Source organism: Podarcis filfolensis, assembly GCF_964270895.1.
Source record: "Podarcis filfolensis genome assembly, chromosome: 1".
Classification (NCBI taxonomy): domain Eukaryota; kingdom Metazoa; phylum Chordata; class Lepidosauria; order Squamata; family Lacertidae; genus Podarcis; species Podarcis filfolensis.
The window spans coordinates 127,855,199-127,870,923 of NC_139604.1; the positions used below are offsets into that span (position 1 = coordinate 127,855,199).

General features: G+C 45.2%; 2 protein-coding genes and 1 long non-coding RNA gene across 14 annotated transcripts in view; 2 read left to right on the forward strand and 1 right to left on the reverse strand.

The window, feature by feature from the left end:
• Window positions 1-10,535, forward strand: part of DHRS7 (dehydrogenase/reductase 7) — a 24,519-nt gene extending 13,984 nt beyond the window's left edge. For both annotated transcript variants that reach the window (XM_083619274.1, XM_083619275.1), the window contains exons 4-7: window positions 2,421-2,660; window positions 3,712-3,834; window positions 6,374-6,589; window positions 8,691-10,535. In XM_083619274.1, the coding sequence (XP_083475400.1) occupies window positions 2,421-2,660; window positions 3,712-3,834; window positions 6,374-6,589; window positions 8,691-8,726 (615 nt within the window). In that variant the 3' untranslated portion in view covers window positions 8,727-10,535. The remainder of the gene's footprint in view (window positions 1-2,420; window positions 2,661-3,711; window positions 3,835-6,373; window positions 6,590-8,690) is intronic.
• Window positions 1-15,725, forward strand: part of LOC310766830 — a 102,070-nt gene that overhangs the window by 63,747 nt on the left and 22,598 nt on the right. The gene's annotated exons all lie outside the window — the stretch shown is intronic.
• PCNX4 (pecanex 4) overlaps window positions 10,417-15,725 on the reverse strand; it is a 24,394-nt gene continuing 19,085 nt past the window's right edge. For all 11 annotated transcript variants that reach the window (XM_083611027.1, XM_083611022.1, XM_083611028.1 and 8 more), the window contains 2 exons: window positions 14,155-14,341; window positions 10,417-11,202 (listed from right to left, as the gene is read on the reverse strand). In XM_083611027.1, coding sequence (XP_083467153.1) covers window positions 10,951-11,202; window positions 14,155-14,341 — 439 coding nt within the window. In that variant the 3' untranslated portion in view covers window positions 10,417-10,950. The remainder of the gene's footprint in view (window positions 11,203-14,154; window positions 14,342-15,725) is intronic.

Sequence of the window (15,725 nt, forward strand, 5' to 3'; positions counted from 1 at the left end):
GTGAAGATGCAGAAATGCCCCGCAAGCTAACAAGGATGTATGCTCATTGCTGTTTTATCTCCCTGCCAAAACAAATGCTCAGTTAAGTGCAGATACCGTCTAACCTTCATGCAAGCTTTGCGCAAACAAATCAGAATGAATGCTCAATAAATAAGTTTGTTAAGAGGGAGATAGTAAAAGCACAACTTCAGGCAATACCAATGAGACGGAAACATGGAAGGTGCCTAAAGAAGCCAGGGTGGCTATCTAAAGAACTTTTAACTGAGTTAAGATTAAAAAAGGATGTGTACAAAAAATGGAAAAGGGGGGAAACCACCAAAGAGGAATTCAAACAAATAGCCAGCACGTGTAGACACAAAGTCAGAAAAGCTAAAGCACAGAATGAACTCAGGCTTGCTAGAGAGGTTAAAAGCAACAAAAAAGGCTTTTATGGGTATGTTCGTAGCAAAAGGAAGAACAAAGAAACAGTGGGGTCACTCAGAGGAGAAGATGGTGAAATGCAAACAGGGGACACAGAAAGGGCTGAACTCCTCAATGCCTTCTTTGCCTCAGTCTTCTCCGATAAAGAAAACAATGCCCGACCTGAAGAATTTGGAGCAAATGATTCAGCAGAGGAAACACAGCCCAGAATAACTAAGGAGATAGTACAAGAATACTTGGCTAGTCTAGATGTATTCAAGTCTCCAGGGCCAGATGAACTGCATCCAAGAGTATTAAAAGAACTGGCAGATGTGATTTCAGAACCACTGGCAGTCATCTTTGAGAATTCCTGGAGAACAGGCGAAGTCCCGGCAGACTGGAGGAGGGCAAATGTTGTCCCTATTTTCAAAAAGGGGAAAAGAGAGGACCCAAATAATTACCGCCCAGTCAGTCTGACATCAATACCAGGGAAGATTCTGGAGCAGATCATTAAGCAAACAGTCTGTGAGCACCTAGAAAGGAATGCTGTGATCACCAATAGTCAGCATGGATTTCTGAAAAATAAGTCATGTCAGACGAACCTGATCTCGTTTTTTGACAGAATTACAAGCCTGGTAGATGAAGGGAACGCAGTGGATGTAGCCTACCTTGATTTCAGCAAGGCATTTGACAAGGTGCCCCATGATATTCTTGTAAAGAAGCTGGTAAAATGTGGTCTTGACTATGCTACCACTCAGTGGATTTGTAACTGGCTGACTGACCGAACCCAAAGGGTGCTCATCAATGGTTCCTCTTCATCCTGGAGAAGAGTGACTAGTGGGGTGCCACAGGGTTCTGTCTTGGGCCCGGTCTTATTCAACATCTTTATCAACGACTTGGATGATGGACTCAAGGGCATCTTGATCAAATTTGCAGATGACACCAAACTGGGAGGGGTGGCTAACACCCCAGAGGACAGGATCACACTTCAAAACGACCTTGACAGATTAGAGAACTGGGCCAAAACAAACAAGATGAATTTTAACAGGGAGAAATATAAAGTATTGCACTTGGGCAAAAAAAATGAGAGGCACAAATACAAGATGGGTGACACCTGGCTTGAGAGCAGTACATGTGAAAAGGATCTAGGAGTCTTGGTTGACCACAAACTTGACATGAGCCAACAGTGTGACGCGGCAGCTAAAAAAGCCAATGCAATTCTGGGCTGCATCAATAGGAGTATAGCATCTAGATCAAGGGAAGTAATAGTGCCACTGTATTCTGCTCTGGTCAGACCTCACCTGGAGTACTGTGTCCAGTTCTGGGCACCACAGTTCAAGAAGGACATTGACAAACTGGAACGTGTCCAGAGGAGGGCAACCAAAATGGTCAAAGGCCTGGAAACGATGCCTTATGAGGAACGGCTAAGGGAGCTGGGCATGTTTAGCCTGGAGAAGAGGAGGTTAAGGGGTGATATGATAGCCATGTTCAAATATATAAAAGGATGTCACATAGAGGAGGGAGAAAGGTTGTTTTCTGCTGCTCCAGAGAAGCGGACACGGAGCAATGGATCCAAACTACAAGAAAGAAGATTCCACCTAAACATTAGGAAGAACTTCCTGACAGTAAGAGCTGTTCGACAGTGGAATTTGCTGCCAAGGAGTGTGGTGGAGTCTCCTTCTTTGGAGGTCTTTAAGCAGAGGCTTGACAACCATATGTCAGGAGTGCTCTGATGGTGTTTCCTGCTTGGCAGGGGGTTGGACTCGATGGCCCTTGTGGTCTCTTCCAACTCTATGATTCTATGATTCTATGATTCTAAGTATTTGGGACAGCCCCTAGGATTACCTAATTCAGCGTGCTTATTTTCCTTTTACTTAGTAAAACAAAGCTGAAAAATTTGCAACTTTGCAGTTGGTATCTGTCTTTTGAAAGGGGAATTCCCCACAGAAAAGTCAAGTTTCGGGGGTTTCCCCACCCTGTATCCTTACAAATGCTTAACTTTTTCCCTCTTGTTCCCAAAGATCGACGTCTTGGTGAACAACGGCGGCCGTTCCCAGCGCTCCCTCTATGTAGACACGTCCGTCGATGTCTACAAGGCTATCATGGAGCTCAACTACATTGGCACCATCTCCCTAACGAAATACGTCCTGGACCACATGATACAGAGGAAACAGGGGAAGATTGTCACCATCAGCAGCGTGATGGGCATCATGGGAGCTCCCTTGGCCACCGGCTATTGCGCCAGCAAACACGCCTTGCAGGCAAGGGTTCTCTTCCGGCCTTCGACTGCTCACAGCTTGTTTTGGAGACTCTTATCTCTGCCATGGACTCACTAGGTGGCCTTTGGCAAATGACTCTCTCACAGACTTGGTCCCCCTTCCCCAGTGGCGTGCGGTCAGTGGACTAGGCTAGTCCCCTAAATGTTCCCCTGGTACCTCGTTCCCCAAGCCCAGGAAGCTTCTGCCCAGCTTAGGGAGGGAAGTGTGATGCTCATGCGTGCAACATAATAATAATAATAATATTTTATATATATCCCGCCCTCCCCAGCTGAAGCCGGGCTCTGAGCGGCTAACAACAATAGAAGTAACACAGCATTCTAAAATCAATTCATTCTAAAACCAATTCAAAATCAAATTAATGGCAACCATTGGGCTAGAGTTCTGTGAGGATTACCAAAGGAGTGGGTCAGACTGTGCCTTGGCCAAAGGCTGGGTGTAACAGCTCTGTCTTGCAGGCCCTGTGGAAAGATGTCAAGTCCCACAGGGCCCTCGTCTCTTGTGACAGAGCGTTCCACCAGAACGGGGCCACAGCTGAAAAAGCCCTGGCTCTGGTTGAGGACAGCCTAACCTCCCTGTGGCCTGGGACCTCCAAGATGTTTTTGTTTGAAGACCGTAAGGTCCTCTGTGGGACATACCAGGAGAGGCAGTCCCCGCCCCACAATCACCTTCGCAAGCTGGTGCCTCTGGCCCTAACTGTTCCCCTGTGAACATTTCACCGCCCTGCCCCAAACCGTGATAGATGAGACAACCGTGGTTTGTAAGGAACACAGGGAGCTGACTTATACCAACCTAGTACTGTCCACCCTGGCAGGCAAGGGATCTCCACGGTTTCACACAGGGGTTTTCTCCCAGCCCTACGTCCAAAGATGTTGGGGATTAAATTTGAGACCTTCTACATGCACAGAAAATGCTTGGCCACTGAGCTATGGCTCTTGGTGCATCCCAGTGCAGGTTATCTAACAGATTCCGTTCTGTTTGAGCTTGGGGGAAGAAAGCTGGTACTTTTAACTGTCAGGCTCTTGTTGTTTCCCAGGGTTTCTTCAACTCTCTCCGACCTGAGCTCACTGATTATCCTGGGATAAGTATAATTAACATCTGCCCGGGGCCTGTGCAGTCACAGATCATACAAAACGTCTTCACTGAAGATATTGCAAAGGTAAGAGAGGTTGAGATGATTAAAGGGCCGTGTTAACTGGGATTAGAAGAGGCCGTGAAATCAAAGAAATCTGCTGTGTGCAGAGTTGGATATCACCTAGAGTTGTCACTAAATATTTATAAAGCTAGTTTATTAAGTAGTTTAACCTAGAAGCCTCATTGAATTGAATAGGACTAACCTCTGAGCAGACATGGTTAGGATTGCACCGCAAAACGTTATTCCTCATAAATTAATAACTCACCGCTTATTAATCGAAGCCAGAACAACAACAACAAAATCACACAAGGTTCTTCATGAATGGATTCCAGTCTCTAGGTGGCTTCATATTATCCTCCTTGGAAGCACAATGGAAATAAAATATTTTTTTAAAAAAGACCCGCAGCATCTTGTCTGACACCTTCCAGGCAAAGAAGGTACAGCCGTCCCAGGACTGTACCACTTCAGGACACGGGTGGGGCAATCATGTCTCCGAATGCTCCCCCACATTTCCCCCCCCCAAAGGTGCCTACACATATAGGAAACTTGCAAGTCTAGAACAAGCTTAGGTTAGCCAATGCGATGCTCTCCAAATACAACTCCATGCTAGGGGGAGTTTTGTGTTTTTGTCAAGTGTTCTGTGCGGTGCTGAATTTCGTGTCCCATCTATGTTTTTTTTAAAAAAGGAGTGGGTTTTGAAAGGCCAAACACAGTAGCCTTCACAGAGGCAACTCTGGTCTGCCGCTTGCACAGATCTTCTTTTGTCTTGCTGGCTATTCTGTAATCCTCTGGCAAGGCCAAACTCTTATGTAGTCATAGCCCGTAAATCCAAATTGCTCTGGCTGGCCTCTCATCCACTTTTGTTTTTTAAAAAGCAAGAAACTTTCAGGCTGCAAAGCTGTTTCTTCTTAAAATGCAACGGAGCACCAATCGCTCGCAGTGACTGAATTTATGATTAATGTGCCTGAACACTGTCCAGATAAGTAAGCCTGAAAGAGTTCGTACCAAGCCTTTTCAGACAATATCTCAGCTCAAATAAGCCAGGACATTGTTAAGGTAGCTTTGTGGCCTACTCAAGCTGCTCATAAGATAGTGATCCAGTTTAGGGGAACAGCTTTTTCTATTAACTCGGAGTCACACAATCTAGGCCTCTTTCCTCATAAGCCCCTGCCCCCAACTCAGGATAATTCTTCCCATGAATACTTGACACCCCTTTCGGCTGTCCAGAACTCTCCCCGGCTTTTCGGCCCCAGGTCTTCACACTAAGGCAGGGATGGGAACACAGGGATTATGGGAGTTGGGAGTACAACAAGGTCTAGGGCACCAGAGATTCCTTAACCGTGTCCTAGAGGTTGCCTTCAAAGATTTATGACACACACAGACTTTGTTAGAAAGATGAACAAGCCTTGCTGAGCAAGCACACAGCCCCTTTGTTTACGATGGGGACATAAAAACCAGATCTTTGCTTACTAAGATGAGAGATTGTTTGTTTTATAACGATTTACATTCCGCCCCTCACCATTAGCGATCTCAGGGCAGGTCAAAACAATTTAAGACGCAAAGAAAGCAAAACAGTACACTTAAAAAATCATACCAGTCCATCTATTAAACACGACAAAGATAAGATTGTCCAAATGTGGTCACTGTAATAAATTCATCGGGTGTACTGTGAGTTCTTGCTTGATTAAAACGCAGCATAAATGGGCAAGGGCAAAATGCCACATTTTCTACTCTTAGCACAGATACAGCCTTCTGAAAGTGGACTGGCATATTGAACTGTGTCCCTTTTACGCTGATATGGTTGCATCAATGCCTCCATCTTGGGGGCAGCATGGGCCAATTCCCATCCAGCTCACCTGCCTCCTAGCTCACACCTGGCACAGGTGTGGCAAACCTATCTGGCCTGGCCAGTTAGATCTTACACTAAGGGGGGTGGGAATTATAATTTATCTTAAAAACCACTGTAAACAGTTAAAACGGTTAGTAGGATTGGAATAACACTTGCAGTTTACTGGTGAACTTCGGACAAAATGGAGATGTAAAATATTTGGATTATTATAAAAGATGCAGGAGGAAATGACTAACAATAGGACCCACAAAGGGGAGGAGGGATGTTCAGAATATTCTATGGAATCTTGCTTTTAAGTTTTATGTTGTATATGTGATTGTAAAACGGCAATCTGAAAAATCAAATACCGTATTTTTTGCTCTATAAGACTCATTTTTTTCCTCCTAAAAAGAGGAAATGTGTGTGCGTCTTATGGAGCGAATGCAGGCTGCGCAGCTATCCCAGAAGCCAGAACAGCAAGAGGGATCGCTGCTTTCACTGCGCAGCGATCCCTCTTGCTGTTCCGGCTTCTGGGATTCAGAGTATTTTTTTTCTTGTTTTCCTCCTCCAAAAACTAGATGCATCTTATGGTCTGTGCGTCTTATAGAGCAAAAAAATACGGCAAATAATTAAAAAAGAAAGATCTTATGCGGCAAACCACTCTGTGATCCTCGGGAGATCGCATGCTCCCTCTCCAGCTTACTCTCTTCCCTAACCCCCTGCTTTCCCATCCAGGCAAATGCAAACGTTGGGGATCAGTCTCACAAAATGGAAACCGGCCGTTGCGTGCGACTAACACTGATCAGCATGGCTAACGATATAAAGGAAGCCTGGATCAGCGACCATCCATACCTGGCAGTCTGTTACCTCTGGCAATACACACCTACCTGGGCATGGTGGTTGTTGAACCGCCTAGGGAAGAAGCGAATTGAGAATTTCAAAAGAGGAGAGGTACGTCCTTCAAGCAAGAGCTGTTCTTATGTCCTGTTATCACTCTAGCCCAGGGTTTCGCAAACTTGGGTCTCCTGCTGTTTTCGGACTACAAGTCCCATCATCTCTGACCTAAGGATGATGGGACTTGTAGTCCAGCAACAGCTGGAGATACCCAAGATTGGGAAACTCTGCTCTAGCCTATTCAGCCAGAAACAATGTGTGTTGAAGGGCTTTGAAGGCTGAGTCTTCATTTGCCCCCTTGCAGTGCATTGTCTCAACCCACTTTGTGGCTGCTCGCTGCTCATCCTCTATATGGGCCGAAGTGTTCAGATCAGTCTGCTGCACGGCCAGGGAAAAAACAATGCTGTCCAGGGTTGTAAAGACTGCGGAGAGAATAATTGGGTTCCCTCTTCCCACCTTCGATCAAATCTATGCTGCCAGGTGCCATAAGAAAGCGGCAGAGATAGCGCAGGATAGTACGCACCCTGGAAATGATTTCTTTCAGCTTCTGCCTTCTGGAAGAAGGTATAGGGTTCTAAAGGCCAGGACTAGCCGCCTGAGAAACAGTTTCTACGCAAATGCAATTCTGGTTCTAAACGCAGCATAAGGGGTCTCTATAGTATAGTGTATTTTATAGTATAGTGTATTTTATAGTATAGTATTAGTATAGTATAGTGTATTTTAAAATGGGGTTTCAGAGTTTTTAGGGGTTTTTATAGTATAGTATAGTGTATATTAAAATGGGGTTTCAGAGTTTTTAGGGGGTTTTGAACGTTTTAGGTAGTTTTTCAATTTCATTGTTCTGTATGGGACAATGACAATAAAGATATCGTATATCATTTTATTGGAGGGTTTTAAAATGAGAAATAAGCAGGATCCGGTTTCATGCTGTTTGCCAGAAGAGGTGGAAGAAGCAGGATCAGAACAAAAGGCATCCTCTCACATCTCTGCCTTTGCAATATTCATTCAGGTTCCCAGAGTGTATTTTCAAAAGCTGTATGGGGAGGAAGAGGGGAGGGGCAGGTGGTGGCAAAAGCTCTGGCCCAACTCTTTGGATCCTTCCTCAAGTTATGCTCTCTTAATCCCATGATGCATTAAAGCTGTTAGGCAGTGAAAGTGGTCCTCTTTCCTACAGCCCAGTTGGAGGAGGGTTAAAAAAATGTTTTTGTTCTATGTAACCCACCCAACTGACTGGGTTGCCCCAGGCACTCTGGGCGGCTTCGAACAAATATAAAAGCATAATAACATTTTAAATATTTAATCAAACATTAAAAACTTCCCTATGCAGGGCTGTCTTCAGGTGTCTTCTAAAAGCTGTAGACAGATAATTTATTATGGTCGGAGACCAGCTTATAAAAGAGCCAGTGTGGTGTAGTGGTTAAGAGCGGTGGACTCGTAATCTGGTGAACCGGGTTCGCTTCCCTGCTCCTCCACATGCAGCTGCTGGGTGACCTTGGGCCAGTCACACTTCTCTGAAGTCTCTCAGCCCCACTCCCCCCACAGAGTGTTTGTTGTGGGGGAGGAAGGGAAAGGAGAATGTTAGCCGCTTTGAGACTCCTTAAAAAGGGAAAACAAAAAAAAAAATTCCTTCCAGTAGCACCTTAAAGACCAACTAAGTTAGTTCTTGGTATGAGCTTTCGTGTGCATGCACACTTCTTCAGATACACTGAAACAGAAGTTGCCAGATCCTTCTATATAGTGAGAAGGTGAGGAGGGGTATTACTCAGAAGGGTGGTGGGAATGGGTGATTGGCAGATAGCTGTGATGAGCCTGTTGACGACTCTTAACGACTGCAATAGGTCTTACAGTGAAAGGCGGGATATCAAATCCAAACTCGTCTTCTCTTCTTCTGTATATTTATCTCCTTGGCATCTGATGGGAGGGTATTCCACGGGGTGAGCGCCACTGCTGAGAAGGCCCTCTGTCTGGTTCCCTGTAACCTCACTTCTTGCAGTCGGGGAACCACCAGAAGGCCCTCGGAAGTGGACCTCAGTGTCCGCGCTGAACAATGGGGGTGGAGATGCTTCTTCAGGTATACAGGGCCTCTCCTTCGGGTATACTTAAGTATAAATGAAATTAAGAGCAATCTGGACTAAGTTGTGCTTTTTGTTAATTGCAGGATGCTGATATTTCTTACTACAAAAAATCTTCCTAAAGGAGCATTACATTCTCCTTTTCACCAATACCAGCATAAGGAGGAAGAAGAACCCCTGCTTTAAGTACACATTCTTTTTTGAGGATAAGGAATGACATTATAATACGTAACCCATACCTGTTCCACTATAGTCTCTTGAATAAAAAATGATTTTATAATGCTTGTTGATACTGTAGTGTGGTTGGCCACCAAAAACCTTTACTACCTGGCCTTCCATGGTGCTATCTTCTGCTGTATGCTAGGGGGACCATTCAAATCTACACCCCATTCCAGCGTCTTCTCAGGCCCTGCCTTAATGTCTTTAGTGACTCATTTACTGGTTTTGCATCTTGCTTCATTTCAAGACCTCAGGATACGAAAAAGAATGTTAATATATGCAGGTGTCTCTCTCCAAACAATGCACTCTCAGGAAAACGTTTGTTAGGCAAGCGCTTGCATAAAGTCAGCCATTTCCATTGATTCCGATGGGGAAATTTCTAATGTGTTCCTGACCATGGAATTTTCACCTCAAAATGATTGGGGGGGGGGGCACTGGAAAACCCTCTGAAAGCTTGCGAAAGGCAAACAAGGAAGGGTGGGTGGGAAAGCTCTCTATAATTGTCCAATCCCCCTTCCTGCCTTGTTCTGGTGAAATGGCTGCTATCTACCAGCAAAACACAAATAAGTAAGGCTCGTTTAAGGCTGCTTATTTGTTTAAACAGGTCTGGCTGTTTGGATATCTGAATCTGCAGTGTGTATAACGAGGTTTGGATACTAATTCCTCGTTTTTGGATGAATTTTTGCATAACGAGCGTTTGGATAGTGGGACCTGCAGGTACACAAAAAGGGCCAAGCTTTTATCTACCACCTCCATTTTCTTACTGAATGCTACTAAGGCAGTGCTGTGTTCTTAAAGTGGTTTTCACTATATTTACATTTATAAAGAAAAGTACTTTGGCAGCAGTTAGATCTCATGTTGACTTTTAGCCTGGCTTTCTCCCGTGTGGCAATGAGATCCAAAGCTGCTTCAAATTTAAAAGATTAATTCAAATGAGCCTTAAACATGGCTTGATTCTAGTTAGTAAAAACTTGATTCTAGTTAGTAAAAACAAAGGTTCACAAGCTTACGCATTGAAGCTGGCTTCTTTCTGCTTTTCATCATCAAGGCTAGCCGTTCAAACAACGCGGCAAGCTGCTGTTAATTAGAAGCAGAAATTTCAGAGCTCCTTTCTGTAGGTGTGCAGGAAGGAAGGGGGAGGAGAGAGATTGCATGAAAGGGGGCGGGTGGTTTGGGTTGCTTTTGAAGCCTCCTTTGTCCTTTGGCTTTATAAATGGGACACCTAGTAAGTCTCATGCCAAAATGTAAGTGGAAGAGCAGGATGGGAAGATACTGAAAGTTAAAGGACAATTCAAACTAATGCTAAAACGAAGCAAAACGAGGTCGGAAAGCCTTTTCTACCCCCCAGAAATCCAGATGTTCATTTCCATGTTCTACAGCAGTCATTCTAAAGCACTCTGAGGCAGGAAATATTACATGAGATTTGTTTTTTCACCTTGCAGGGTACAGGTAAAAACTTGGGTTTCAAACCTCTCCTTGCTTATAGGAATTTTGGTCCCAATGATTTCAGTGTTATCTAGAGATGGGCACATTAGCAGAGCAAGCTCTTCCACTTGCCAGGCTTATTGCACCATGAGGCTGTTTGCACCAAAGTAAGAGTATCCGACTTGCTATATTTGAAAAGAACTCGCTGCAGGCTGAACAGATGTATTATTGAGTGTTTCTTCAAGTATTGCTTTGACAATGCAAATAAAGCTATACAATATAAACAAGTGATAAAATCCAAGTGTGGTCTTTCAAAATCGGGGGGAAAGCTTTCATCCTATGTACATTTTTGTACTAACCTGTGGTTTCAAAGTACGTAAGCTGTGACCTGCCTTCTAATACAAGTCACCCGTCAAGCTACTGATTTTTCATTTAAAAAAACAACAACCTCGCAGAATACATCAATGAGCTTACTGCCTGCTTTTAAGTCTTCTCCCAGCATCTCCCTCCATCAGCCCAACAAGGACCAGAGGTTCAGACATCACTGGGGCTGAAAGAGACACATTCATAATATTCCTGCCAAAAAAAACGGCCTCTTCTGCTGCCACCGACATCTTTGGCAACTTAAGTTTTCCTTGCTGCAAGAGTCAAGAAAATTAATGCAGTTTTTCTTTAGGAAACCAAAGGGCCAAGGGCCAAGTTCTAGAGCAAAGGTACATGGAGAGGTTCGCAGGAATAAACTGGGTAGCCCAGGGGAGGATCTGCTGCTTGTATGGTCAGGTTCCTCAAGAGGACAGGATGAGCTTGGATACTGTAGCGTTCCTCGTCGTCGTTGGTGGCATAGAGCAGCTCCCAGGAAAGGTTTGCCCACTGCCCTCTAACAGCTTCGCTGTTCAGTTTCCCCACTTGCACTAGGAATTCCTGAAGGGTGAGGACTCTGCTGGTATAAACTCCCTGAAAGACAAGGCACATACAGTCATACCTCGGGCTACAGATGCTTTGGGTTGCGCACCGCACTGAACCCGGAAGTACCGGAACAGGTTACGTCCGGGTTTCAGCGCTTGCACATGCGCAAAAACACTAAATTGCGCTTTGCGCATGCGCATAATCGCAACCCGTGCGTGCACAGGCACGGCGCTGCGGGTTGCGAATGTACCTCCCACGGATCATATTCGCAACCCGAGCGTCCACTGTATGTGGGAAATCAGCGCTCTTGTGTATTGCTGACAGCAGATTCTGACCCATCAGAGGCATGTCGTTGGAATGGGGAGGAAGGCCAATCAAATATTCTAGAGTTTAGTGTGGGGGACACTTCAAAGTAGTGTGGGAGATGGTGACGGGGTTGCAGAGTGAAGGACCATAGCTCAACGGTAGAGCATCTGCTTTGCATGCAGAAGGCCGCTCGTTCAACTCCCAAGATCTCCAGGTAGTGTTGGGAATGTCAAACCCTGGAGAGCCACTTCTAGTCGGTGTACACACTACTGAGCTAGGCAGACCAAACTCTATATAAAGCATATAATAATAATAATAATAATAATAATAATAATAATAATAATAATAAATTATTTATACCCCACCCATCTGGCTGGGTTTCCCCAGCCACTCTGGGTGGCTCCCAATTGAATATTAAAAACACAATTAAACATTACTAAACCCTAAACAGGACTGCCTTCAGATGTCTTTTAAAAGTAGGAGAGTTGCTTATTTCCTTGACATCTGATGGGAGGGTGTTCCACAGGGCAGGCGCCACTACTGAGAAGGCCCTCTGCCTGGTTCCCTGTAACCTCACTTCTCGTAGTGAGGAAACTGCCAGAAGGCCCTCGGTGCTGGATCTCTGTGTCCGGGTTGAACAATGGGGGTGGACACTCTCTTTCAGGTATACTGGGCCAAGGCCGTTTAGGGCTTTAAAGGTCAGCACCAACACTTTCAATTGTGCTCGGAAACCACCTGCTCAATCACCTTGGCCCAAGAATGGAAGATTTGAAACTGGGCAATAATTGGCCAGGTCTAAAGATGTTTTTTTAAAAAGTGGTTTAATGACTGCTTCTTTCAGCGGGTCTGGGAAGGCTCCCCCGCAGAGAGAAGCATTCACCACCCTGCAGACCCCATCGCCCAGCCCTTCCTGGCTCGCTTTTATTAGCCAGGATGGGCAAGGATCAAGGAGACAGGTGGTTGGTTTCACTTGTCCAAGCAGCCTGCCCACATCCTCGGAGGTAACAGATTGGAACTGATCCCATATAACATGACTAGACAGGACTCCAGCACTCTCCTGCCCCGGCCCTGCTCCCAAATGGAGTCTACCTCCTTCCGAATCTGAGCGACTTTATCTGCAAAAAACTTTGCAAAAGCATTGCAGGAGTTCTTGGGGTCCCTACCAGGCTCCGGTGATGAAGGTGGTTCTGATAGATTGCGAACCACCTGAAAGAGTCTCCTGCTGCTGTTTTCTGCAGTTGCAATAGAGGCAGTGAAGAAGGTCCTCTTCGCCATCGCCATTTGGTAGGCTCAACATTGAGCCTTAACCCGTGTCCAGTCCGATTCAGAATGAGTTTTCTGCCACCGGCGCTCTAGCCATCTCAACAATTGTTTCATCACCCTCATCTCCAGGGAAAACCATGGAGCAATCGGAGGGCGCTTCAGAGCCAGACAGTCAATAGCCCTGGTTAACTCTGCATTCTGGCGGGTCACCAGGAAAACAGCTGAAAGCCATCAACATGAGATAAAACATCCCCTACCATTCTCTGGAAGCCATTTGGATCCATTAAGTGGCGGGGGCAGACCATCCAAATCAGTACCACCTCCCTGCAGAGGGGAAGGGTCATTGTGAAGTCCAGTTGCACCAGGAAGTGATCTGACTATCATCCATAGAGGTGAACACCAGGTCTAAGGCATGTCCACAGCTATGAGATGGGCCAAACGTATTTAGGGAGAGCCCCATGGAGGCCATGCTTTCCACAATGTCCCAATCGGCCCCTTGTAAGTTCGTGTTGGCATGGATGTTAAAATCCCCTAGGTAGGACAACCAAATTAGGTGTCTCCAGGAGCACATCCACCACGACCTGAAGCAGCTCAGGCAGGGAATCCTTGGTGCAGCAGGGAGGTTGGTACACCAAAAGGAATTCTGTACTGCCCCTATTGCCCAACTTCCAGAACATGCACTCAGAAAACTGGGTCTTCCCAATAGGACACCTGGTGCAAACTAGTGACTTCCTAAAAATCACTGCAACACCCCCCCCACCGCCCACATGACCTAGATTGCTGTGCGTAAGAGAAACCTGGTGGACAAGCAGCGGCAAGGACAGGCCCATCTGCTTCATCCAACCAGGTCTCTGTCACACATGCCAGGTCAAGTCCTCCATCCACAATCAGGTCATGGATGGCAGTGGTCTTATTCATCATTTACCTGGCATTGCACAGCAACACTTTCTGGTCATGTGGGTTTCCCTTGCTGATTCCAGTATCCTTCTGGTCAGGGCCAGACCTGGAGGCAGGGATGGTCCTCAAACAACGACTAAGCCTGCCTCCTCGGTAATGACACGGTCCTACATTCCTAACAATGAGCGTGTCCCTACCCACTCCACAGATGGAAACATCTGCTGAGTCAAAGTGCCCTTCAGAAGCAGAGGAACATCCTTGGATACAATCCAAGACCATAAAATACCTTACAAGCTTATTAACTGAGTAAAGAAATTGGTTGTTTCATGCCCCCAAGCCAGTTACAACAGCTGAATCATAGTTTTGGATTCAATTAATGGATTCGTTGTCCAATAACTACATCTAATTCAAGCACATTGATTGGGTCTAAAAAGTTCTTTTGAACTGTTTTTAATTAACACTCCTTAAAAAAAAAAGCAACATTCTTGTGCCTTGCAGCAAAATTCATGCATGAAAAATAGAAAAACCACTTACCATATTAGGGTCATGCCCCAAGGAAAAAAGATATGGCTTTTCTCGTAAAACAGCTTGCTGCCACTTTTCTTCAGACGCCAGTCCAATGTACCAGTCATTCTCATATTCTTCAAGACAGCTTAGCAGCTCTCTGAAACTTTCCACTGGTCCCAGACTTGCTTGGTCAACCAAAAGCTTAACTGTGTATCTGCAAGATAAACCATATAAGGACCAGTGAACAATATGTAGATCTATAAAGCTACATAAGGAAGAATGCCTATAATAACGCCACCCTGCGAACCCTCACGTGTGGCTGGAGCCACAGCTAGATTTGCCTAGGATTAATTATGAGCATAACATGCATTAATCACACAGTAAGGTTATGTCTGCACCGGCTGATTTGGAAAGCAAATTACTTGCATGTAGCTTGTTCAGCCTTCATGGTTTCCCTATCCTGTCTGGCAGTAGTTCCTGCAAACACTCTTTAAACGCTCTTTGGCTAGACTGCACATTAGATGGTAAGAGGGCTACTGGATCAAAACCAATTTTTGAAGAAATATATTACAGCTTTCTATCCAAGCAGCCACAGAGGGCGATTGCAGCTGCTCTGCCACAAGTGACTTGACCAACTCATTTACTGAATGGTTCTGTTTTAAGTAAAAGAAAAAAGATATCCTTCAGCATGCAGTCCATTCTATAACTTTTCCTGATTAGCATTCTTACTCATGGCTTCTTAAAATGTAAAGGCCAGAGCCTCGAGAACAGCTCATGAGCCTTTTAACGATGCCCTTGTGATTTCAGAGTCCCGCCTCACTCAAAGAATACTGGAATCTTGTACATTTCTCCAAGAGACACACCCTTGGTTTTTATCTCCAGTGCACAGTCTAGATTTATGCAGTCCATGGTGTCCCCAGTAAAGGAATGCACATTCTTTTAAGGTTTGTTCAAGACTGTATGTCTGACCAGGAAATGTGCACAAGTGATTCTTCATGGACAGATTATGTGCATTCTCTATAACCCATGCTGAACGTGCACAGTGGCACATTGGTGATTTGGCTCACAATACTATTAATCTCTCTGTATGTTTGTATGTGAATGCACAACTTTATAGTAGGAGTGGCTAAGGGCCAGTCTGGAGGCCCAATGCAACCCAAATCCATTTTTTCTGCTCCCCCAAAAACCCCATTTTTGGAGGTAAAAGAAAAAACACAGCACAGTAATAGCACAGAGAGGGGGCAGTGGAGTCCAGAACCCAATGCAGAAGCAAATCACCCCATCCCCAGTCATTGTTTATTGAATTGACATCCTGCTCTTCCTCCCAAAGGAGGCCAGGAAGGCAAACAAGTGATAAACAAAAGATACCTTGGAAACAATTGCAATACAGATACCGGGCCGAGTTCAAGGTGTTACTGTTAGTATAGCCCAGTCCTCGCTGGACTGGTCATATTGTGCGGATGCCTGATTATAGTCTTCCAAAGCAACTACTCTATTCCAAACTTAAAAATGGAAAGTGTAATGCTGGAGCACTGCTTCTCTACTTGAAAAAAAAAGAGGGTAAAACTGCAGAAGATAAAAGCGGAAATCTCTCATAG